The sequence below is a fragment of the Bufo gargarizans genome, unplaced genomic scaffold, assembly GCF_014858855.1.
Source record: "Bufo gargarizans isolate SCDJY-AF-19 unplaced genomic scaffold, ASM1485885v1 original_scaffold_1145_pilon, whole genome shotgun sequence".
NCBI lineage: Eukaryota > Metazoa > Chordata > Amphibia > Anura > Bufonidae > Bufo > Bufo gargarizans.
The window spans coordinates 340,808-364,070 of record NW_025334252.1 but is presented as its reverse complement, the minus strand read 5'-3'; the positions used below and the strand labels follow the sequence as shown (position 1 = coordinate 364,070).

At 45.9% G+C, this 23,263-nt stretch overlaps 1 protein-coding gene across 1 annotated transcript in view; it reads left to right on the top strand.

Moving 5' to 3' along the window:
• LOC122923001 (cytochrome P450 2G1-like) overlaps nt 1-23,263 on the top strand; it is a 77,255-nt gene that overhangs the window by 19,539 nt on the left and 34,453 nt on the right. The window contains exon 2 of the mRNA XM_044273790.1: nt 14,791-14,953. Within this exon, the coding sequence (XP_044129725.1) occupies nt 14,791-14,953 (163 nt within the window). The remainder of the gene's footprint in view (nt 1-14,790; nt 14,954-23,263) is intronic.

Sequence of the window (23,263 nt, the reverse complement as noted above, 5' to 3'; positions counted from 1 at the left end):
GGGTGCCGTCAACTACTATTCCCCTCCTGACACTCAGTAAAACTTGTCTTCAGCCGAAGAACTCTTTCTCTTGCTGATTTCTCTTATGGTGGCCACAGAACTATTCCTCTGGCCCCTATGGCTTACAGACATCTTTCTTCATGGCCAGCAGAGCTAAGGGTGCTCTGGCTGATGTGGGCATGCCTGAGCATGCCCCTGCACACACTTCTCTCCTGTCTAGTTTAGAACTAGAACTAACTGGATAATTTTGCCCGTCCTTCCGACAGGAAGCAGGACTGGTCCACTCTGCCATTTGCACTGCCGCCTGCTGGTGAACCAGGCACATTACATGTAATAAACATTTGCATGATACAAGATTAGGAATGCATAGTGTAGAGGACCTGGACAGAAATACATAAAATAGCATTAAGATTAGACAATTAAAGGGGTTGTCCGGGTTCATACCCTTATTTTCACTCAGGCATCCCCCCTGAGGCTAGCATCAGAGCATCTCATGCTCCAATGCGCTCCCTTGCCCTGCGCTAAATCACGCAGGGTGCAGGGTGCTTTTGTTTATCATAACACATTGCCATATGGAAGCTTCTGCCCTGCAGTGTGTTTTGTGACATCACCGGCTCTGATGGGCGGGCTTTAGCACTGCCCTAGCCATTTTACTGGCTAGGGCAGCGCTAAATCCTGCCCATCAGTGCCGTTGACATCACCTGGCTTCCTGGTAGCCCCATGGAGAGCCTGGTACGTCACCGGATCTCCAAAAAAGGCCATTGCTCTGCGAGATTTAGCGCAGGACCAAAGAGCATCGGAGCATGAACTGCTCCGATGCTCAAGTCAGGGGGGCTGCCTGGGTGAAAATGGGGGTATGTCCAGGTTCAGCTCAGAGCCCCGACAAATCCTTTAAAGATAGTAGCAGGCTGTAGGAATGGTAACACCACTGCAGGGTTTTACACATACACCCCTGTATGAGAAGCAAAACCCCAAAGGCAAATTCATAATATTATAATTGAGGTTGTATAAGTTCTCCCAAATTCTGACAAATTCCAGATACAAATATTGTATTTTAGAGCATCACACAGTAATATCAGACCTTAGATAATGGTTAGTTAACAAGTTCATATTCAGTTTTTGAGGTATACCACTGAATTTTAATCATAGTTTTCATACAGAAATTCAAGCAGTTCTGCTTTGTTTGATGACTTGTGACCATCCATCTTTTTCTTGATCACATTCCAGAGGTTTTCAATGAGGTTCAAGTCTGGAGATTGGCTGGTCATGTTAGATTTGTGATGTGGTAGCCACACCTTGATTGACCTGGCAGTGTGACATGCGCTATTGTCAGGCCAAAAAAAAAATCAACAGAGTTGGGGACCATTGTTAGAGCAGAGGCAAGCAAGTTTTCTTCAAGGATAACTTTGTACAGTATGTGGCTTGATTAATGTGTTCTTCACAAAGACAAATTTGCCCAATTCCAGCCTTACTAAAATACCCCTACATTACCAATCCTGCGCCAAATTTTTCAGTGGGTTCATTGTCGCTTGTAGGCCTATCCAGGTCTCTTTCTAACCATTACAAGAACTGGTTTTGGGCAAATCTGAAAATTGAAAACTCATCAGAGAAGATGACCTTACTCCAGTCCTCTACAGTCCAATCCTTATGCTCTTTTGCAACTTTGAGCCTGGCTCTTCTTTGCTTCTTACTGATGAAGGGATTTTTTTCTAGCATTGCACAAGTTCAGACCTGCCTCTAGTAGCCTGATTTGAACCAACCACTCCATGCATTTCATCCCAGCACCTATTTGCCATTCTTTTCGATCTTATGGTTAAGTGAGATTCGAATGAGGTGGTGGTCATCATGGTCAGTAAAGCGTCATTTCTGGCCTCTGACAGTCTAAAGCTTCATTGTTCTCAATGTTTGCAGTTTGACCTTCTTCTTATGAACCTCTGTCTTTGAAATTTAAAGTATGGAAGCAACCTGATGCTCATTGTATCCCTTTGCCAGTTAAGCAAGAATTGAACCTTCTCCTCACCCAGAACTTTTCAACTCTTTTGGCATGGTCTGCAGTTATTTTTTGATTACACTTACTTTTTGGTTACTATTAGCACTGCTTTTGTCTTTCTGTTGGGTCTATATTAATATAGATATCATATTGTTCTATACCAATGTAAAGTTACAACTCCTCAATGCATCCCACTGGACACTATCTACAAGGAATAGTTTGGCACACTGTTCTGCTCAAGCTAATGATATAGTTGTTCATTTTGTAGCAGAAACTCATGTGGCATAGACATTACAATCATTCCATCCTCTAGTAGAACAGCTTATGTGATATTTATTAGGTAGAACTTGCAATTTCTTAGGGTATAGCCAAACATTCAAGTATCTTAATTCAGCTTTAAAAGCCAAGATTAGAAGTGAATAAAAAAAAAGGAGAATAAGCAATATTTATCCTTTATACGTTCTCTCCATTTATGATCCACACCTGATTTTGGCCTCCAACACTGCATGAAGAAACTTGTGCATGTGGTTGTATCCTAACAGTTTCAAATACCCCTATTATTATTCATGAGGGGCCTTACAGGGACCCCTTTAGGTCCCATAGAAAAATGAGTGAATCCCATCTGAGCCAAGACCACTGTTCTGTCTTCTTACACATTAACACAGTGTGCAGTCTGACATCCAGCATAAACCTTTCCTGTCTTCCAAATAAGAGGACTGTTCTTTGTAGTTTAACTTGTTTGTTAGTCAACAGGTTGTACTCTCTGCGCGGTGCACGTGAGTGAAAGATTGTACATTTAATTGATTCTATATGATTGATTAATTGGTAAAACAGGATTATTTGGTAAAACTACAAGAATACAAATAACATGTATAAGTATTAAGCATGGATAGCGTGTACTATAACATGACTAGAGTTGAGCGAACACCTGGATGTTCGGGTTCGAGAAGTTCGGCCGAACATCCCGGAAATGTTCGGGTTCGGGATCCGAACCCGATCCGAACTTCGTCCCGAACCCGAACCCCATTGAAGTCAATGGGGACCCGAACTTTTCGGCACTAAAACGGCTGTAAAACAGCCCAGGAAAGGGCTAGAGGGCTGCAAAAGGCAGCAACATGTAGGTAAATCCCCTGCAAACAAATGTGGATAGGGAAATTAATTAAAATAAAAATTAAATAAATAAAAATTAACCAAAATCAATTGGATAGAGGTTCCATAGCAGAGAATCTGGCTTCCCGTCACCCACCACTGGAACAGTCCATTCTCAGATATTTAGGCCCCGGCACCCAGGCAGAGGAGAGAGGTCCCGTAACAGACAATCTGGCTTCATGTCAGCAGAGAATCAGTCTTCATGTCATAGCAGAGAATCAGGCTTCACGTCACCCACCACTGTAAGAGTCCATTGTCATAAATTTAGGCCCAGCACCCAGGCAGAGGAGAGAGGTCCCGTAACAGAGGATCTGGCTTCATGTCAGCAGAGAATCAGTCTGCATGTCATAGCAGAGAATCAGGCTTCACGTCAGCCACCACTGCAACAGTCCATTGTCATAAATTTAGGCCCAGCACCCAGGCAGAGGAGAGAGGTCCCGTAACAGAGGATCTGGCTTCATGTCAGCAGAGAATCAGTCTGCATGTCATAGCAGAGAATGAGGCTTCACGTCAGCCACCACTGCAACAGTCCATTGGCATATATTTAGGCCCTAGCACACAGGCAGAGGAGAGAGGTCCCGTAACAGACAATCTGGCTTCATGTCAGCAGAGAATCAGTCTGCATGTCATAGCAGAGAATGAGGCTTCACGTCAGCCCACCACTGCAACAGTCCATTGGCATATATTTAGGCCTAGCACACAGGCAGAGCAGAGAGGTCCCGTAACAGACAATCTGGCTTCATGTCAGCAGAGAATCAGTCTGCATGTCATAGCAGAGAATGAGGCTTCACGTCACCCACCACTGCAACAGTCCATTGGCATATATTTAGGCCTAGCACACAGGCAGAGCAGAGAGGTCCCGTAACAGACAATCTGGCTTCATGTCAGCAGAGAATCAGTCTGCATGTCATAGCAGAGAATGAGGCTTCACGTCACCCACCACTGCAACAGTCCATTGGCATATATTTAGGCCTAGCACACAGGCAGAGCAGAGAGGTCCCGTAACAGACAATCTGGCTTCATGTCAGCAGAGAATCAGTCTGCATGTCATAGCAGAGAATGAGGCTTCACGTCACCCACCACTGCAACAGTCCATTGGCATATATTTAGGCCTAGCACACAGGCAGAGCAGAGAGGTCCCGTAACAGACGAATCTGGCTTCATGTCAGCAGAGAATCAGTCTGCATGTCATAGCAGAGAATGAGGCTTCACGTCACCCACCACTGCAACAGTCCATTGGCATATATTTAGGCCTAGCACACAGGCAGAGCAGAGAGGTCCCGTAACAGACAATCTGGCTTCATGTCAGCAGAGAATCAGTCTGCATGTCATAGCAGAGAATCAGGCTTCACGTCAGCCACCACTGCAACAGTCCATTGTCATAAATTTAGGCCCAGCACCCAGGCAGAGGAGAGAGGTCCCGTAACAGACAATCTGGCTTCATGTCAGCAGAGAATTAGTCTGCATGTCATAGCAGAGAATCAGGCTTCATGTCAGCCACCACTGCAACAGTCCATTGGCATATATTTAGGCCTAGCACACAGGCAGAGGAGAGGTTCATTCAACTTTGGGTAGCCTCGCAATATAATGGTAAAATGAAAATAAAAATAGGATTGAATGAGGAAGTGCCCTGGAGTCCAATAATATATGGTTATGGGGAGGTAGTTAATGTCTAATCTGGACAAGGGACGGACAGGTCCTGTGGGATCCATGCCTGGTTCATTTTTATGAACGTCAGCTTGTCCACATTGGCTGTAGACAGGCGGCTGCGTTTGTCTGTAATGACGCCCCCTGCCGTGCTGAATACACGTTCAGACAAAACGCTGGCTGCCGGGCAGGCCAGCACCTCCAAGGCATAAAAGGCTAGCTCTGGCCACGTGGACAATTTAGAGACCCAGAAGTTGAATGGGGCCGAACCATCAGTCAGTACGTGGAGGGGTGTGCACACGTACTGTTCCACCATGTTAGTGAAATGTTGCCTCCTGCTAACACGTTGCGTATCAGGTGGTGGTGCAGTTAGCTGTGGCGTGTTGACAAAAGTTTTCCACATCTCTGCCATGCTAACCCTGCCCTCAGAGGAGCTGGCCGTGACACAGCTGCCTTGGCGACCTCTTGCTCCTCCTCTGCCTTGGCCTTGGGCTTCCACTTGTTCCCCTGTGACATTTGGGAATGCTCTCAGTAGCGCGTCTACCAACGTGCGCTTGTACTCGCGCATCTTCCTATCACGCTCCAGTGCAGGAAGTAAGGTGGGCACATTGTCTTTGTAGCGTGGATCCAGCAGGGTGGCAACCCAGTAGTCCGCACAGGTTAAAATGTGGGCAACTCTGCTGTCGTTGCGCAGGCACTGCAGCATGTAGTCGCTCATGTGTGCCAGGCTGCCCAGGGGTAAGGACAAGCTGTCCTCTGTGGGAGGCGTATCGTCATCGTCCTGCCTTTCCCCCCAGCCACGCACCAGTGATGGACCCGAGCTGCGTTGGGTGCCACCCCGCTGTGACCATGCTTCATCCTCATCCTCCTCCACCTCCTCCTCATCCTCGTCCTCCTCGTCCTCCAGTAGTGGGCCCTGGCTGGCCACATTTGTACCTGGCCTCTGCTGTTGCCAAAAACCTCCCTCTGAGTCACTTCGAAGAGACTGGCCTGAAAGTGCTAAAAATGACCCCTCTTCCTCCTCCTCCTCCTCCTCCTCCTGGGCCACCTCCTCTTCCATCATCGCCCTAAGTGTTTTCTCAAGGAGACATAGAAGTGGTATTGTAACGCTGATAACGGTGTCATCGCCACTGGCCATGTTGGTGGAGTACTCGAAACAGCGCAACAGGGCACACAGGTCTCGCATGGAGGCCCAGTCATTGGTGGTGAAGTGGTGCTGTTCTGTAGTGCGACTGACCCGTGCGTGCTGCAGCTGAAACTCCACTATGGCCTGCTGCTGCTCGCACAGTCTGTCCAGCATGTGCAAGGTGGAGTTCCACCTGGTGGGCACGTCGCATATGAGGCGGTGAGCGGGAAGGCCGAAGTTACGCTGTAGCGCAGACAGGCGAGCAGCAGCAGGATGTGAACGCCGGAAGCGCGAACAGACGGCCCGCACTTTATGCAGCAGCTCTGACATGTCGGGGTAGTTGTGAATGAACTTCTGCACCACCAAATTCAGCACATGCGCCAAGCAAGGGATGTGCGTCAAATTGGCTAGTCCCAGAGCTGCAACGAGATTTCGCCCATTATCACACACCACCAGGCCGGGCTTGAGGCTCACCGGCAGCAACCACTCGTCGGTCTGTTGTTCAATACCCCGCCACAACTCCTGTGCGGTGTGGGGCCTGTCCCCCAAACATATGAGTTTCAGAATGGCCTGCTGACGTTTACCCCGGGCTGTGCTGAAGTTGGTGGTGAAGGTGTGTGGCTGACTGGATGAGCAGGTGGAAGAAGAGGAGGAGGAAGCCGAGAAGGAGGAGGTGGCAACAGGAGGCAAAGAATGTTGCCCTGCGATCCTTGGCGGCGGAAGGACGTGCGCCAAACAGCTCTCCGCCTGGGGCCCAGCTGCCACTACATTTACCCAGTGTGCAGTTAGGGAGATATAGCGTCCCTGGCCGTGCTTACTGGTCCACGTATCTGTGGTTAGGTGGACCTTGCTACAGATGGCGTTGCGCAGTGCACACTTGATTTTATCGGATACTTGGTTGTGCAGGGAAGGCACGGCTCTCTTGGAGAAGTAGTGCCGGCTGGGAACAACATACTGTGGGACAGCAAGCGACATGAGCTGTTTGAAGCTGTCTGTGTCCACCAGCCTAAATGACAGCATTTCATAGGCCAGTAGTTTAGAAATGCTGGCATTCAGGGCCAGGGATCGAGGGTGGCTAGGTGGGAATTTACGCTTTCTATCAAATGTTTGTGAGATGGAGAGCTGAACGCTGGCGTGTGACATGGTTGAGACGCTTGGTGACGGAGGTGGTGGTGGTGGTGTTGGTGGTACATCCCCTGTTTGCTGGGCGGCAGGTGCCAACGTTCCTCCAGAGGCGGAGGAAGAGGCCGAGGCGGCAGCAGCAGAATAGGCCGAGGCGGCAGCAGCAGAAGAGGTAGCAGGGGGAGCCTGAGTGACTTCCTTGGTTTTAAGGTGTTTACTCCACTGCAGTTCATGCTTTGCATGCAGGTGCCTGGTCATGCAGGTTGTGCTCAGGTTCAGAACGTTAATGCCTCGCTTCAGGCTCTGATGGCACAGCGTGCAAACCACTCGGGTCTTGTCGTCAGCACATTGTTTGAAGAAGTGCCATGCCAGGGAACTCCTTGAAGCTGCCTTTGGGGTGCTCGGTCCCAGATGGCGGCGGTCAGTAGCAGGCGGAGTCTCTTGGCGGCGGGTGTTCTGCTTTTGCCCACTGCTCCCTCTTTTGCTACGCTGTTGGCTCGGTCTCACCACTGCCTCTTCCTCCGAACTGTGAAAGTCAGTGGCACGACCTTCATTCCATGTGGGGTCTAGGACCTCATCGTCCCCTGCATCGTCTTCCACCCAGTCTTGATCCCTGACCTCCTGTTCAGTCTGCACACTGCAGAAAGACGCAGCAGTTGGCACCTGTGTTTCGTCATCATCAGAGACATGCTGAGGTGGTATTCCCATGTCCTCATCATCAGGAAACATAAGTGGTTGTGCGTCAGTGCATTCTATGTCTTTCACCGCTGGGGAAGGGCTAGGTGGATGCCCTTGGGAAACCCTGCCAGCGGAGTCTTCAAACAGCATAAGAGACTGCTGCATAACTTGAGGCTGAGACAGTTTCCCTGGTATGCATGGGGGTGATGTGACAGACTGATGGGGTTGGTTTTCAGGCGCCATCTGTGCGCTTTCTGCAGAAGACTGGGTGGGAGATAATGTGAACGTGCTGGATCCACTGTCGGCCACCCAATTGACTAATGCCTGTACCTGCTCAGGCCTTACCATCCTTAGAACGGCATTGGGCCCCACCATATATCGCTGTAAATTCTGGCGGCTACTGGGACCTGAGGTAGTTGGTACACTAGGACGTGTGGATGTGGCAGAACGGCCACGTCCTCTCCCAGCACCAGAGGGTCCACTAACACCACCACGACCATGTCCACGTCCGCGTCCCTTACTAGATGTTTTTCTCATTGTTATGGTTCACCACAACAACAAATATATTATTTGGCCCAATGTATTGTATTCAAATTCAGCGGGATATAAATTTGAGGCCTAGTATTTAGGCGCTGGGTGACCGGTATGGATTTAGTGACAGAATTAGACTTGGAAATGCACAGAAGCGTGTGTGTGTGAAGTTATTCTGAATGACCCAATGTGCACCTTGAATATTATATACCCTTTTAGGGATAGATTTCAAATAGCTCTGATATAGCAGAAACCACTAAATTATGAAATTGCTAAATTGGGAATTGTATTTCAACCCAGAACAAAAAATGTGCTTTGACGGACACTAAATAACTTTCCCAGCCACAACAGGACAGCGTTAACGAGAGATTTAGCAGGATATAAATTTGAGGCCTAGTATTTAGGCGCTGGGTGACAGGTATGGGTTTAGTGACAGAATTAGACTTGGAAATACACAGTAGCGGGTGTGTGTGAAGTTATTCTGAATGACCCAATGTGCACCTTGAATATTATATACCCTTTTAGGGATAGATTTCAAATAGCTCTGATATAGCAGAAACCACTAAATTATGAAATTGCTAAATTGGGAATTGTATTTCAACCCAGAACAAAAAATGTGCTTTGACGGACACTAAATAACTTTCCCAGCCACAACAGGACAGCGTTAACGAGAGATTTAGCAGGATATAAATTTGAGGCCTAGTATTTAGGCGCTGGGTGACAGGTATGGGTTTAGTGACAGAATTAGACTTGGAAATACACAGTAGCGGGTGTGTGTGAAGTTATTCTGAATGACCCAATGTGCACCTTGAATATTATATACCCTTTTAGGGATAGATTTCAAATAGCTCTGATATAGCAGAAACCACTAAATTATGAAATTGCTAAATTGGGAATTGTATTTCAACCCAGAACAAAAAATGTGCTTTGACGGACACTAAATAACTTTCCCAGCCACAACAGGACAGCGTTAACGAGAGATTTAGCAGGATATAAATTTGAGGCCTAGTATTTAGGCGCTGGGTGACAGGTATGGGTTTAGTGACAGAATTAGACTTAGAAATACACAGTAGCGGGTGTGTGTGAAGTTATTCTGAATGACCCAATGTGCACCTTGAATATTATATACCCTTTTAGGGATAGATTTCAAATAGCTCTGATATAGCAGAAACCACTAAATTATGAAATTGCTAAATTGGGAATTGTATTTCAACCCAGAACAAAAAATGTGCTTTGACGGACACTAAATAACTTTCCCAGCCACAACAGGACAGCGTTAACGAGAGATTTAGCAGGATATAAATTTGAGGCCTAGTATTTAGGCGCTGGGTGACAGGTATGGGTTTAGTGACAGAATTAGACTTGGAAATACACAGTAGCGGGTGTGTGTGAAGTTATTCTGAATGACCCAATGTGCACCTTGAATATTATATACCCTTTTAGGGATAGATTTCAAATAGCTCTGATATAGCAGAAACCACTAAATTATGAAATTGCTAAATTGGGAATTGTATTTCAACCCAGAACAAAAAATGTGCTTTGACGGACACTAAATAACTTTCCCAGCCACAACAGGACAGCGTTAACGAGAGATTTAGCAGGATATAAATTTGAGGCCTAGTATTTAGGCGCTGGGTGACAGGTATGGGTTTAGTGACAGAATTAGACTTGGAAATACACAGTAGCGGGTGTGTGTGAAGTTATTCTGAATGACCCAATGTGCACCTTGAATATTATATACCCTTTTAGGGATAGATTTCAAATAGCTCTGATATAGCAGAAACCACTAAATTATGAAATTGCTAAATTGGGAATTGTATTTCAACCCAGAACAAAAAATGTGCTTTGACGGACACTAAATAACTTTCCCAGCCACAACAGGACAGCGGTAACGAGAGATTTAGCAGGATATAAATTTGAGGCCTAGTATTTAGGCGCTGGGTGACAGGTATGGGTTTAGTGACAGAATTAGACTTGGAAATACACAGTAGCGGGTGTGTGTGAAGTTATTCTGAATGACCCAATGTGCACCTTGAATATTATATACCCTTTTAGGGATAGATTTCAAATAGCTCTGATATAGCAGAAACCACTAAATTATGAAATTGCTAAATTGGGAATTGTATTTCAACCCAGAACAAAAAATGTGCTTTGACGGACACTAAATAACTTTCCCAGCCACAACAGGACAGCGTTAACGAGAGATTTAGCAGGATATAAATTTGAGGCCTAGTATTTAGGCGCTGGGTGACAGGTATGGGTTTAGTGACAGAATTAGACTTGGAAATACACAGTAGCGGGTGTGTGTGAAGTTATTCTGAATGACCCAATGTGCACCTTGAATATTATATACCCTTTTAGGGATAGATTTCAAATAGCTCTGATATAGCAGAAACCACTAAATTATGAAATTGTTAAATTGGGAATTGTATTTAAACCCAGAACAAAAAATGTGCTTTGACGGACACTAAATAACTTTCCCAGCCACAACAGGACAGCGTTAACGAGAGATTTAGCAGGATATAAATTTGAGGCCTAGTATTTAGGCGCTGGGTGACAGGTATGGGTTTAGTGACAGAATTAGACTTGGAAATACACAGTAGCGGGTGTGTGTGAAGTTATTCTGAATGACCCAATGTGCACCTTGAATATTATATACCCTTTTAGGGATAGATTTCAAATAGCTCTGATATAGCAGAAACCACTAAATTATGAAATTGCTAAATTGGGAATTGTATTTCAACCCAGAACAAAAAATGTGCTTTGACGGACACTAAATAACTTTCCCAGCCACAACAGGACAGCGTTAACGAGAGATTTAGCAGGATATAAATTTGAGGCCTAGTATTTAGGCGCTGGGTGACAGGTATGGGTTTAGTGACAGAATTAGACTTGGAAATACACAGTAGCGGGTGTGTGTGAAGTTATTCTGAATGACCCAATGTGCACCTTGAATATTATATACCCTTTTAGGGATAGATTTCAAATAGCTCTGATATAGCAGAAACCACTAAATTATGAAATTGCTAAATTGGGAATTGTATTTCAACCCAGAACAAAAAATGTGCTTTGACGGACACTAAATAACTTTCCCAGCCACAACAGGACAGCGGTAACGAGAGATTTAGCAGGATATAAATTTGAGGCCTAGTATTTAGGCGCTGGGTGACAGGTATGGGTTTAGTGACAGAATTAGACTTAGAAATACACAGTAGCGGGTGTGTGTGAAGTTATTCTGAATGACCCAATGTGCACCTTGAATATTATATACCCTTTTAGGGATAGATTTCAAATAGCTCTGATATAGCAGAAACCACTAAATTATGAAATTGCTAAATTGGGAATTGTATTTCAACCCAGAACAAAAAATGTGCTTTGACGGACACTAAATAACTTTCCCAGCCACAACAGGACAGCGGTAACGAGAGATTTAGCAGGATATAAATTTGAGGCCTAGTATTTAGGCGCTGGGTGACAGGTATGGGTTTAGTGACAGAATTAGACTTGGAAATACACAGTAGCGGGTGTGTGTGAAGTTATTCTGAATGACCCAATGTGCACCTTGAATATTATATACCCTTTTAGGGATAGATTTCAAATAGCTCTGATATAGCAGGAACCACTAAATTATGAAATTGCTAAATTGGGAATTGTACTTCAACCCAGAACAAAAAATGTGCTTTGACGGACACTAAATAACTTTCCCAGCCACAACAGGACAGCGGTAACGAGAGATTTAGCGGGATATAAATTTGAGGCCTAGTATTTAGGCGCTGGGTGACCGGTATGGATTTAGTGACAGAATTAGACTGGGATATGGCCAAAAAATAACCACACTATTGCTGGTTAAATGCACTTGGTGACGGGCGCAGCTTGCCCCTGATTTAGTATATGGCCAAAAAATGAACAGACTATTGCTGGTTAAATGCACTTGGTGTCACAGCTTGACGCACCACACTACTGAGGGTTAAATGCACTTGGTGACGGGCGCAGCTTGCCCCTGATGTAGTATATGGCCAAAAAATGAACAGACTATTGCTGGTTAAATGCACTTGGTGTGACAGCTTCACCCTGATGTAGGCTTTAGCCAAAAAACAACCACACCATTGAGGGTTAAATGCACTTGGTGACAGGCGCAGCTTGCCCCTGATTTAGTATATGGCCAAAAAAATGAACAGACTATTGCTGGTTAAATGCACTTGGTGTGACAGCTTCACCCTGATGTAGGCTTTAGCCAAAAAACAACCACACCATTGAGGGTTAAATGCACTTGGTCGCAGCTTGGATGCACTTGGTCGCAGCACCGCACAAGACACAAAATGGCCGCCGATCACCCCAGAAAAAAGTGACTGACAAACGGTCTGGGCAGCCTAAAAACAGTGAGTGAGCATTTGAATTTCAGCAGCTCAATGATGCACAGCTGCAGATCGATCGATTAATCAAGTGAAGTCCTTTGGAGGAGTTAATCTGCCTAATCTCGCCCTACTGTCGCATCCGCAACCTCTCCCTACGCTAATCAGAGCAGAGTGACGGGCGGCGCTATGTGACTCCAGCTTAAATAGAGGCTGGGTCACATGGTGCTCTGGCCAATCACAGCCATGCCAATAGTAGGCATGGCTGTGACGGCCTCTTGGGGCAAGTAGTATGACGCTTGTTGATTGGCTGCTTTGCAGCCTTTCAAAAAGCGCCAAGAAAGCGTCACAAAAGCGCCAAGAAAGCGACGAACACCGAACCCGAACCCGGACTTTTACGAAAATGTCCGGGTTCGGGTCCGTGTCACGGACACCCCAAAATTCGGTACGAACCCGAACTATACAGTTCGAGTTCGCTCATCCCTAAACATGACATTAACACTGAAGCACATGGTATAATGGTTGCATGTTCATAGGATTACATGTCTAACAACTAACAGTTATAACTCCCTGAATAACAATTACAACTGAATGAACAGCTCTGCATAACATCATGTCCCTGAAACAAAGGTAGATCTCTCACTAGATATGCTTTTACAAGGATAGTGGAGTTTGAGAAGGAGACATACATAGGGCAGCTCTGCTGATGTGTCCTGGAGATTTCTCTTTCCCAGGATGCTTTGCACTCCCACAATGCAGTAGTTTAACACCGCTAGATGGTGCTATAACCACACTAAACACTTCAGAAATACCAAGACTGAGGCAGACGTGATCTGTAATGATTCTCTAACCCTGCTGGGCAGAACAACTACCATAGCCAGGACTATGGGTGTTCGTGGTGAACAGAGTAGTTTTGGGAGGTATCTATACAGTACACAATTGATGTAACTTAACTATTGTTGCAGGCAAAGTAGCCGCTATGTGACCATTCCCATTGTATGAGTATGTCCAAATGGGATGAATATACTTCAAATTTGTTAGTGGATTTATGTAACAGATTTTCTTTCAGCATGTGGCTGAGATTTCTTAATATCTCATCCACATTGGTGATTCTGTATAACACTGCAGATTTGCATACCCTTAATGTTTACAAATGGGGCTCCAATGTGGTTGGCAGGTCTGCCCAGAGGTCCCTTTATGCTGCAGTCCTGTACTGGAAGATCACTGTTTTTGAAAATAGTATTATGGATTTTTTGCAGTAATGTATCTACTATTTAGTACAATATGAAGACATAGCTGTTAATAGCAGTAAATAAAGCAACTTACACCCTACAGTCTTGTGACATTCATGCCCTGAGGCCTTGGCAGTGTGAAGAAATGGAAGTGATGCAATGCATATTACTCTTCATAGTTGTTCTAAATGTATGCACTGGAATCTGAAGAAAAAAAAACATTCTTAGAGCTATTCTCCAGGACTAAGGATTACGAAAATCAGTCTGCTTTTATCCCAAAACAGCACCAATCTTGACTGTGGGTTGCGTCTGTAGTTTACAGTACCAGACATAACCCGTTGACAAGAATGGTGCTGTTTCTGGAAAGTAGACCCTCATCCTAATCAACTCTTTTAAGTAAAACATTTATCATATAAAGGTGTTATCCAAAGCTAACAAATGCTCCCCCATACTCCCACACCACCGCTGCTGCTTCTCCCCGTGCGCGGATGAAAGGATCTGGTGTTGGGGGAGCAGACAATGGCAGGCGGTAATGAGGACGAGCCTCTCTAGCAAACTGGGCATGCTAGGGAGGCTCGACCCCTGCCATTGACTGCCCCCCTCCCCCACGACACCGGAGGTTTTCATCCGCGCATGGGGGGAAGCAGCAGCAGTGGTGCAGGGACCAGGAGTGGGAGCCAGGTAAAAAGAACCAGTGTGAGGGGCCCGGCATATAGGGGAGCATTTGTTACTCTCTGATAAACCCCTTTAATTATATGCAAGCCTGGATCATATCTGCCCCATTTAAATGTGTCCTAAGACTCCCTACGCCAGCTTTGGTGGTCTCCACAAAAATAGTACTCTATGAGAGCCTAGATAAAAATAAAAAGGGAGTTATAAAAGCAAGCTAAGTAGAGCATGTCTTCTGTTTCTAATACTTATAAGCAGCATTACAAGTATGAACTCCTTTATCATCTAATTCAGCTCCGGAAGAAGTATGGCAATGTGTTCACGGTCTATCTGGGAACTCGTCCAGTCGTGGTTGTCACTGGGTACAAGCTTGTGAAAGAAGTTTATGTTGACAAAGGTGATGATTTCATAAACCGGGGAGGTATGCCAGCCTGGGATCAGTTTTACAAAAATTATGGTGAGTATCTGCTTCATTGTATTTTGCAATGACTATCACCTATTTAGAGAGTGGTAATTTTCACATAAAGTGACTAAATAGTTGACACATACTAGTAGGTAAGGAGTTCCTTGTGGAACATACCCTGAGTTACCATTACTAGTGGAGTACTGCAGGAGTCAGTATTAGACAGTACACCGTTAATAGTGGGGTACCACAGGGTCAGTATTAGATGGATCACTGTTTAGAGGGGTACCACAGGGGTTAGTATTGGGGCCTATTCTCTTCAAAAAATGTATAAATGATCTTGTAGAAGGCATGCACAGTAATGTATGATTAGTTGCAGATGACACTAAACCGTGTAAATTAATTAACACAAAAGAGGACATTATACTGTGTGTGTATATATATATATATATATATATATATAGTACAGACCACAAGTTTGGACACACCTTCTCATTCAAAGAGTTTTCTTTATTTTCATGACTATGAAAATTGTAGATTCACACTGAAGGCATCAAAACACATGTGGAATTATATAGATAACAAAAAAGTGTGAAACAACTGAAAATATGTCATATTCTAGGTTCTTCAAAGTAGCCACCTTTTGCTTTGATTACTGCTTTGCACACTCTTGGCATTCTCTTGATGAGCTTCAAGAGGTAGTCACCTGAAATGGTCTTCCAACAGTCTTGAAGGAGTTCCCAGAGATGCTTAGCACTTGTTGGCCCTTTTGCCTTCACTCTGCGGTCCAGCTCACCCCAAACCATCTCGATTGGGTTCAGGTCCGGTGACTGTGGAGGCCAGGTCATCTGGCGCAGCACCCCATCACTCTCCTTCATGGTCAAATAGCCCTTACACAGCCTGGAGGTGTGTTTGGGGTCATTGTCCTGTTGAAAAATAAATGATGGTCCAACTAAACGCAAACCGGATGGAATAGCATGCCGCTGCAAGATGCTGTGGTAGCCATGCTGGTTCAGTATGCCTTCAATTTTGAATAAATCCCCAACAGTGTCACCAGCAAAGCACCCCCACACCATCACACCTCCTCCTCCATGCTTCATGGTGGAAACCAGGCATGTAGAGTCCATCCGTTTACCTTTTCTGCGTCGCACAAAGACACGGTGGTTGGAACCAAAGATCTCAAATTTGGACTCATCAGACCAAAGCACAGATTTCCACTGGTCTAATGTCCATTCCTTGTGTTCTTTAGCCCAAACAAGTCTCTTCTGCTTGTTGCCTGTCCTTAGCAGTGGTTTCCTAGCAGATATTCTACCATGAAGGCCTGATTCACACAGTCTCCTCTTAACAGTTGTTCTAGAGATGTGTCTGCTGCTAGAACTCTGTGTGGCATTGACCTGGTCTCTAATCTGAGCTGCTGTTAACCTGCGATTTCTGAGGCTGGTGAATTGGATGAACTTATCCTCCGCAGCAGAGGTGACTCTTGGTCTTTCTTTCCTGGGGCGGTCCGCATGTGAGCCAGTTTCTTTGTAGCGCTTGATGGTTTTTGTGACTGCACTTGGGGACACTTTCAAAGTTTTCCCAATTTTTTTAAAATTAGCTCATCTCTAGTTCTGACGAATCAGAGGAAAGGCAAAATGCAATGAGCAGGATGCGGGTTATACACACTGACGCTAAATTATGCAATGTCTGGGTCAGGTGCAAATAATAGTCTATGTTTGTTCGTGACGCCAATTGCAGCGTGCGCAGGGTACTGTCACAGGGCCCTTTAAAGGTGTTAAAACTCCCGTCTCAGGTTAGGAATGCCAGAGTGGTGTAATGTCTCTGTATGGTAGTGGTAATTGTGTCAACGGTGTCTCCTACCTGGGTACGAATGGACTCCTGGCTCACTTGCAATAAAGTGAGTGTAGTGATAGGAGGAGTAATAGAGGGATTTTGCAGCAGAAATTGAGATCCAGACCTTTGATAAAGTTCAAACTCGTTTTTACTGAGGGTACCTTTCATCCAAGCAAGGTACACCTTTAGTCTTAGGTCCCAGCAAGCTTTCAGCAATGGTTGGCAGGAATTTATCTACTGCTCTATTAACCTGGAGCTTGCATGAAAGGACGTCTGCTTTGTAGCTCTAAACATGTGGCAGGAATTTGGCTTCTGCACTTTCTATCTTCTGCTGTATGGGTACTGACTAGTTGAAGAGAAATATGTCTTCTCCTGGGTCTCTGGAATTTACTCACAGTTATCTTCTCAGGGTATGCTTTCTTCCTGGAACTGGAGGTTGTCTGCTGTTTTATCCAGCGGAGGCTGCACGGCTGTCACGGAATGTGTACAGGTAACAAGGCAAAACAACATGCATAAATGTCTCGCTGGATCCAAAAGCTAAGGAACGAAAGGGAGACCCCTGTAGAAGACCTGGCACTTTCCCTGGCTGCTCAGCCTATGCATAGATCCAAATGGTGGAGGTATGCATATCCACGAACCTTGACTATAAAGCCCTGAGCACCCTACAATAGTGAGGGGACACGACCACCGGCTCCCTACACCAGACACGGAGGGAGTCAGGGTCACCTGGGATCCAGCAAACAGAAAATAACAGATAACAGTGTAACACTTAACTTTGTGGAGGAGAGGAGAACCAGATGGGCAAGCACACATACTCCAGGAAGAAATATAAGCCGCCCAGAAAAGCATTCTGGGGAAGAATTTAAAGGGAAACAATTAGTCCAACACGTAACAGCTGAGAGACGCTAATGAGAGGAGGAGCTGAATACCACAACACAGAAGTCAAGGAGGGGGTTCTGAAAGGCCTCTGTCAGAGCTTCTCAGCTGTCTGGTTGTGACAGTACCCCTCCCTCTACGAGTGGACTCCGGACACTCAGAACCCACCTTCTCAGGATGGGACCTATGGAAAGCCTTGATGAGACGAGAGGCTTTAATGTCCGTCACTGAGACCCACATCCTCTCCTCAGGACCATACCCTTCCCAGTGAACAAGGTACTGAAGAGTACCGCGGACAAGACGAGAATCCACAATCCTAGAGACCTGAAATTCAAGATTCCCATCAACCATAATCGGAGGAGGAGGCAAAGGCGAGGGTACAATGGGTTGAACATAAGGTTTCAATAAGGACTTATGAAAAACATTATGGATCTTCCAAGTCTGAGGAAGATCAAGACGGTATGCAACAGGATTGATGACAGACAGGATTTTGTAAGGCCCAATAAACCTAGGACCCAACTTCCAGGAGGGAACCTTCAATTTGATATTCTTGGTAGACAACCACACCAGATCACCAACATTCAGGTCCGGACCAAGCACACGTCTCTTATCAGCCACACGCTTATATCTCTCACTCATGCTCTTTAGATTATCTTGAATCTTTTGCCAAATAGATGACAAAGACGAGGAGAATCTGTCCTCATCAGGTAAACCAGAAGACCCCTCTCCCGAGAAAGTCCCAAACTGTGGATGAAACCCATATGCACCAAAAAATGGTGACTTATCAGAGGACTCCTGACGACGGTTATTTAAAGCAAACTCAGCAAGGGACAAAAAAGAACACCAATCCTCTTGATTCTCCGCCACAAAACAGCGCAGATATGTCTCCAGATTCTGATTGACGCGCTCTGTCTGGCCATTCGACTGCGGGTGGAAAGCAGAAGAGAATGACAACCGAACCCCCAAGCGAGAACAGAAAGCCTTCCAGAATCTGGAAACAAACTGCGTGCCCCTATCAGAGACTATGTCTGAAGGAATACCGTGCAATTTGACAATGTGATCAACAAATGCCTGCGCCAGCGTCTTAGCATTGGGCAAACCAGGAAAAGGAATGAAATGCACCATTTTGCTAAAACGGTCCACCACCACCAGAATCACAGTCTTCCCCGAGGAACGAGGCAGGTCCGTGATAAAGTCCATGGACAGATGTGTCCAAGGACGGGAAGGAATGGGTAAGGGAAGGAGAGGACCTGATGGCCGTGAATGAGGGACTTTGGCACGAGCGCAAGTCTCGCAGGCTGCCACAAAACCCTCAACCGACTTACGAAGCGCAGGCCACCAGAATCTCCGAGCGATGAGATCCAGTGTGGCTCTTACCCCCGGGTGCCCAGCAAGGACCGTATCGTGGTGTTCTTTAAAAATCTTGTGTCTTAAAGCGAGAGGCACAAACAACCTCCCAGGAGGACAAAGATCAGGAGCCTCTGACTGGGCTGCCTGCACCTCTGCCTCCAATTCAGGAAAAAGAGCAGAGACCACCACACCTTCAGCCAAAATGGGACCCGGGTCTTCAAAATTCCCGCCTCCCGGAAAACAACGTGACAGGGCATCTGCCTTCACATTCTTAACTCCAGGGCGGAACGTGACAACAAAATTAAACCTAGAAAAGAACAACGACCATCTGGCCTGTCTCGGGTTCAGACGCTTGGCTGACTCCAAGTAGGCCAGATTTTTATGGTCAGTAAATACGGTAATAGGGTGTCTGGCTCCCTCTAGCCAATGGCGCCATTCCTCAAAAGCCAACTTGATGGCCAACAATTCCCTATCTCCCACATCGTAATTTCTCTCTGCGGAGGAGAGTTTTCTTGAGAAAAAGGCACACGGTCGCCAATTGGCAGGAGAGGAACCCTGAGACAAGACCGCCCCCACACCCACCTCAGAAGCATCAACCTCAACTATGAAGGGTAACGAAACATCAGGTTGCACCAAGATGGGAGCGGAAGCAAAACTCTCCTTGATATCAGAAAAAGCCTTACGCGCCTCTACTGACCAAGAAGAAAAATCTACCCCCTTTCTGGTCATATCAGTGAGTGGTTTAACAATAGAAGAATAATTCAAGATTAACTTCCTGTAATAATTGGCAAAGCCCAAAAAACGCATCAGCGCCTTTTGATTCTCAGGAAGCTCCCACTCAAGCACAGCGCGGACCTTCTCTGGGTCCATGCGAAAACCAGAAGCGGAGAGAAGAAACCCCAGAAATTGAATTTCTGGAACCGCAAACACACATTTTTCCAGTTTCGCATATAATTTATTCTCCCGCAGGATGAGCAAGACCTGACGTAAATGTTCCTTATGAGTTTTGAAATCGGGAGAAAAAATCAAAATGTCATCCAAATACACCAATACAAATTTTCCCATCAAATGATAAAAAATGCTGTTCACGAAATGCTGGAAAACGGCTGGGGCATTCATCAAACCAAAAGGCATAACCAAGTTTTCAAAATGGCCCTCAGGGGTATTGAAGGCCGTCTTCCATTCGTCCCCTTCTCTGACCCTGACCAGGTTGTATGCCCCTCTTAAATCTAATTTGGAAAAGACTTTATCCCCAACAACCTGGTTAAATAGGTCCGGGATCAGAGGAAGCGGATAAGGGTCACGAATTGTGATATTGTTCAGCTCCCTGAAATCCAGACAAGGTCTCAAAGAACCATCTTTTTTCTTAACAAAGAAAAAACCAGCGGCAACAGGTGACTTCGAGGGTCGTATGTGTCCCTTTCTCAGACTCTCAGAGATATAAGCACGCATAGCGATCCTCTCAGGTTGGGAAAGATTGTATAAACGAGATTTAGGCAGCTTGGCGTCTGGGATGAGATTAATAGGGCAATCGTACTCCCTGTGCGGGGGCAAATCCTGAACTCCACTCTCAGAGAAGACATCCGAAAATTCAGAGAGAAAAGATGGTATAGTCTTAGTAGCAACCTCAGAAACAGATGTCATGAGGCAATTCTCTCTGCAAAAGTCACTCCAACCATTTATTTGCTTCGCTTGCCAATCAATGGTGGGGTTATGCTTAGTGAGCCAGGGCAGCCCCAACACCAGCGGGGTGGGCAAACCGCTAAGGACGAAACATGACACATCCTCAACATGAGCATCACTCACAATTAAACGGATATTGTGAACTATGCCCTTTAATGATTTCTGAGAAAGTGGAGCGGAATCAATAGCAAATACAGGAATATCCTTTCTCAAAGCGCACACCTGGAAACCATGGGTTATCGCAAAGTGATTATCAATGAGATTGACCGCTGCTCCACTATCCACAAAAATCTCACAAAAAATGTTCTTGCTCTCTAGCGCCACCCTAGCCGGCAGGACAAAACGGGAACTACAAGCAAACGGAAAATCTTCAATCTCCGCCTCAATCCTGCCAATAGTAACAGACGGAACATTTTTCAAAGATTTTTTCCTCTTTGTTTCTTTATTATACCCAGAGAACTGCCTGAATCTCCTAGAGGGACAAATATTTGCCAAATGATTAATACCTCCACAACAAAAACAAACCCTCCCATGCGGGCTGAATCTTCTATTGTCAGAAGCAATAAACCCCAGCTGCATGGGCTCCTGCTCAGAAGGGGCTGACAGCGACTGAGACCCCTGCGCAGAGAATGGGACCGCTGCACAGTCCTGGGACCGAGTATGACAGGAAGGAGAGATCTCTCCTCTCTCTCTAAGACGCCTGTCAATACGAACGGCCTGAGACATAGCAGAGTCCAAAGAAATAGGCCTTTCATGAAAGGCAAATGCATCTTTCAATCCCTCTGAAAGACCATGGCAAAATTGACTTCGGAGTGCAGCATCATTCCAACCAGTATCAGCTGCCCAACTCCGAAATTCTGAGCAGTATATTTCTGCGGATTGTTTACCCTGGCATAATAGACGTAGTCTAGACTCCGCCAGAGCAATACGATCCGGATCATCATATATCTGACCCAGGGCTAAAAAGAATTCATCCACTGAACGGAGAGGCCGTGCCCCCTCCGGCAGCGAAAAGGCCCAGGACTGAGCGTTACCCCTGAGCAGCGATATAATGATCCCCACCCTCCGTTCCTCATCACCAGAAGAATGGGGAAGAAGGCGAAAATGGAGTTTGCAAGCCTCTCTAAAACGCACAAAATTCTCACTACCCCCGGAGAACGTATCCGGGAGCGAGATCTTAGGCTCAGAACAAGCTCCATGAACGCAAGCTGAACCGGTCACTTGAAGCTGAGAAAAAGTCTTACGGAGGTCAGCTACCTCCAATGAAAGACCCTGGAAGCGTTCAGCCAAAAGTGAAACCGGATCCATGCTTAAGACGGTTTTGGCGGCTTATAATGTCACGGAATGTGTACAGGTAACAAGGCAAAACAACATGCATAAATGTCTCGCTGGATCCAAAAGCTAAGGAACGAAAGGGAGAACCCTGTAGAAGACCTGGCACTTTCCCTGGCTGCTCAGCCTATGCATAGATCCAAATGGTGGAGGTATGCATATCCACGAACCTTGACTATAAAGCCCTGAGCACCCTACAATAGTGAGGGGACACGACCACCGGCTCCCTACACCAGACACGGAGGGAGTCAGGGTCACCTGGGATCCAGCAAACAGAAAATAACAGATAACAGTGTAACACTTAACTTTGTGGAGGAGAGGAGAACCAGATGGGCAAGCACACATACTCCAGGAAGAAATATAAGCCGCCCAGAAAAGCATTCTGGGGAAGAATTTAAAGGGAAACAATTAGTCCAACACGTAACAGCTGAGAGACGCTAATGAGAGGAGGAGCTGAATACCACAACACAGAAGTCAAGGAGGGGGTTCTGAAAGGCCTCTGTCAGAGCTTCTCAGCTGTCTGGTTGTGACAACGGCATAGGCTGGGGACCTGATTAATGTCTCAGCCGAGACAAGATCCTGGCTTTCTTCCCTATATCTGGGTGCTCCTAAAACACACAGCCTTCCCCAACAGGGGTGGCTGGCACACTCAGTCTAACTTCCTTCTCTACCCAAACTGCAGGATGTGGGCACAGCCCACCCTGCTCACGGAGAGGGAGCTAAGCTGGAATGAACTATTCCAGCTTAGAAATACTAAACTGAACCTAAGTTCTTACCAACACATTGCTGCCACCTGCTGGTAAACATGGAAATTGCAACAATAAACATTTAACATGGTTTATAATACACAGTTGTGAAGACATAATGTAAAATCATTTCAGATGACAAGGTTAAGGCTCTTAATAGATAGTAGAGGGGTAAGAGAGTGTCGTAACACAACTCTGGGGTGTTACACAAAATAATCAGTAACGTCAACACAAAATTACTGCTGACACCATCTCCACTCTGTCAGGGGGCTCTACTTGAAATGTGGAACCAGCTGACGACGGTGTAAAAGGAGTGCGCTTCTTCCTGTCGCGAGTTCATACTTGAGTTATTTGGTCAGTTTTGGCCCCGTGACTGCCCAAATAAGTGAAGTGTGCAGTGATTCTAAGAGCGACTCCTGTCATCTACATGTCATACGGACTCACAGTATTTCACTACCAAAGCAGACTCCCTATTCATGTTACTGCAAGGCACAGTGTTCCACACCACTATAAAGGCTCTCTGCAGCCAGGAAATACCCTTTTT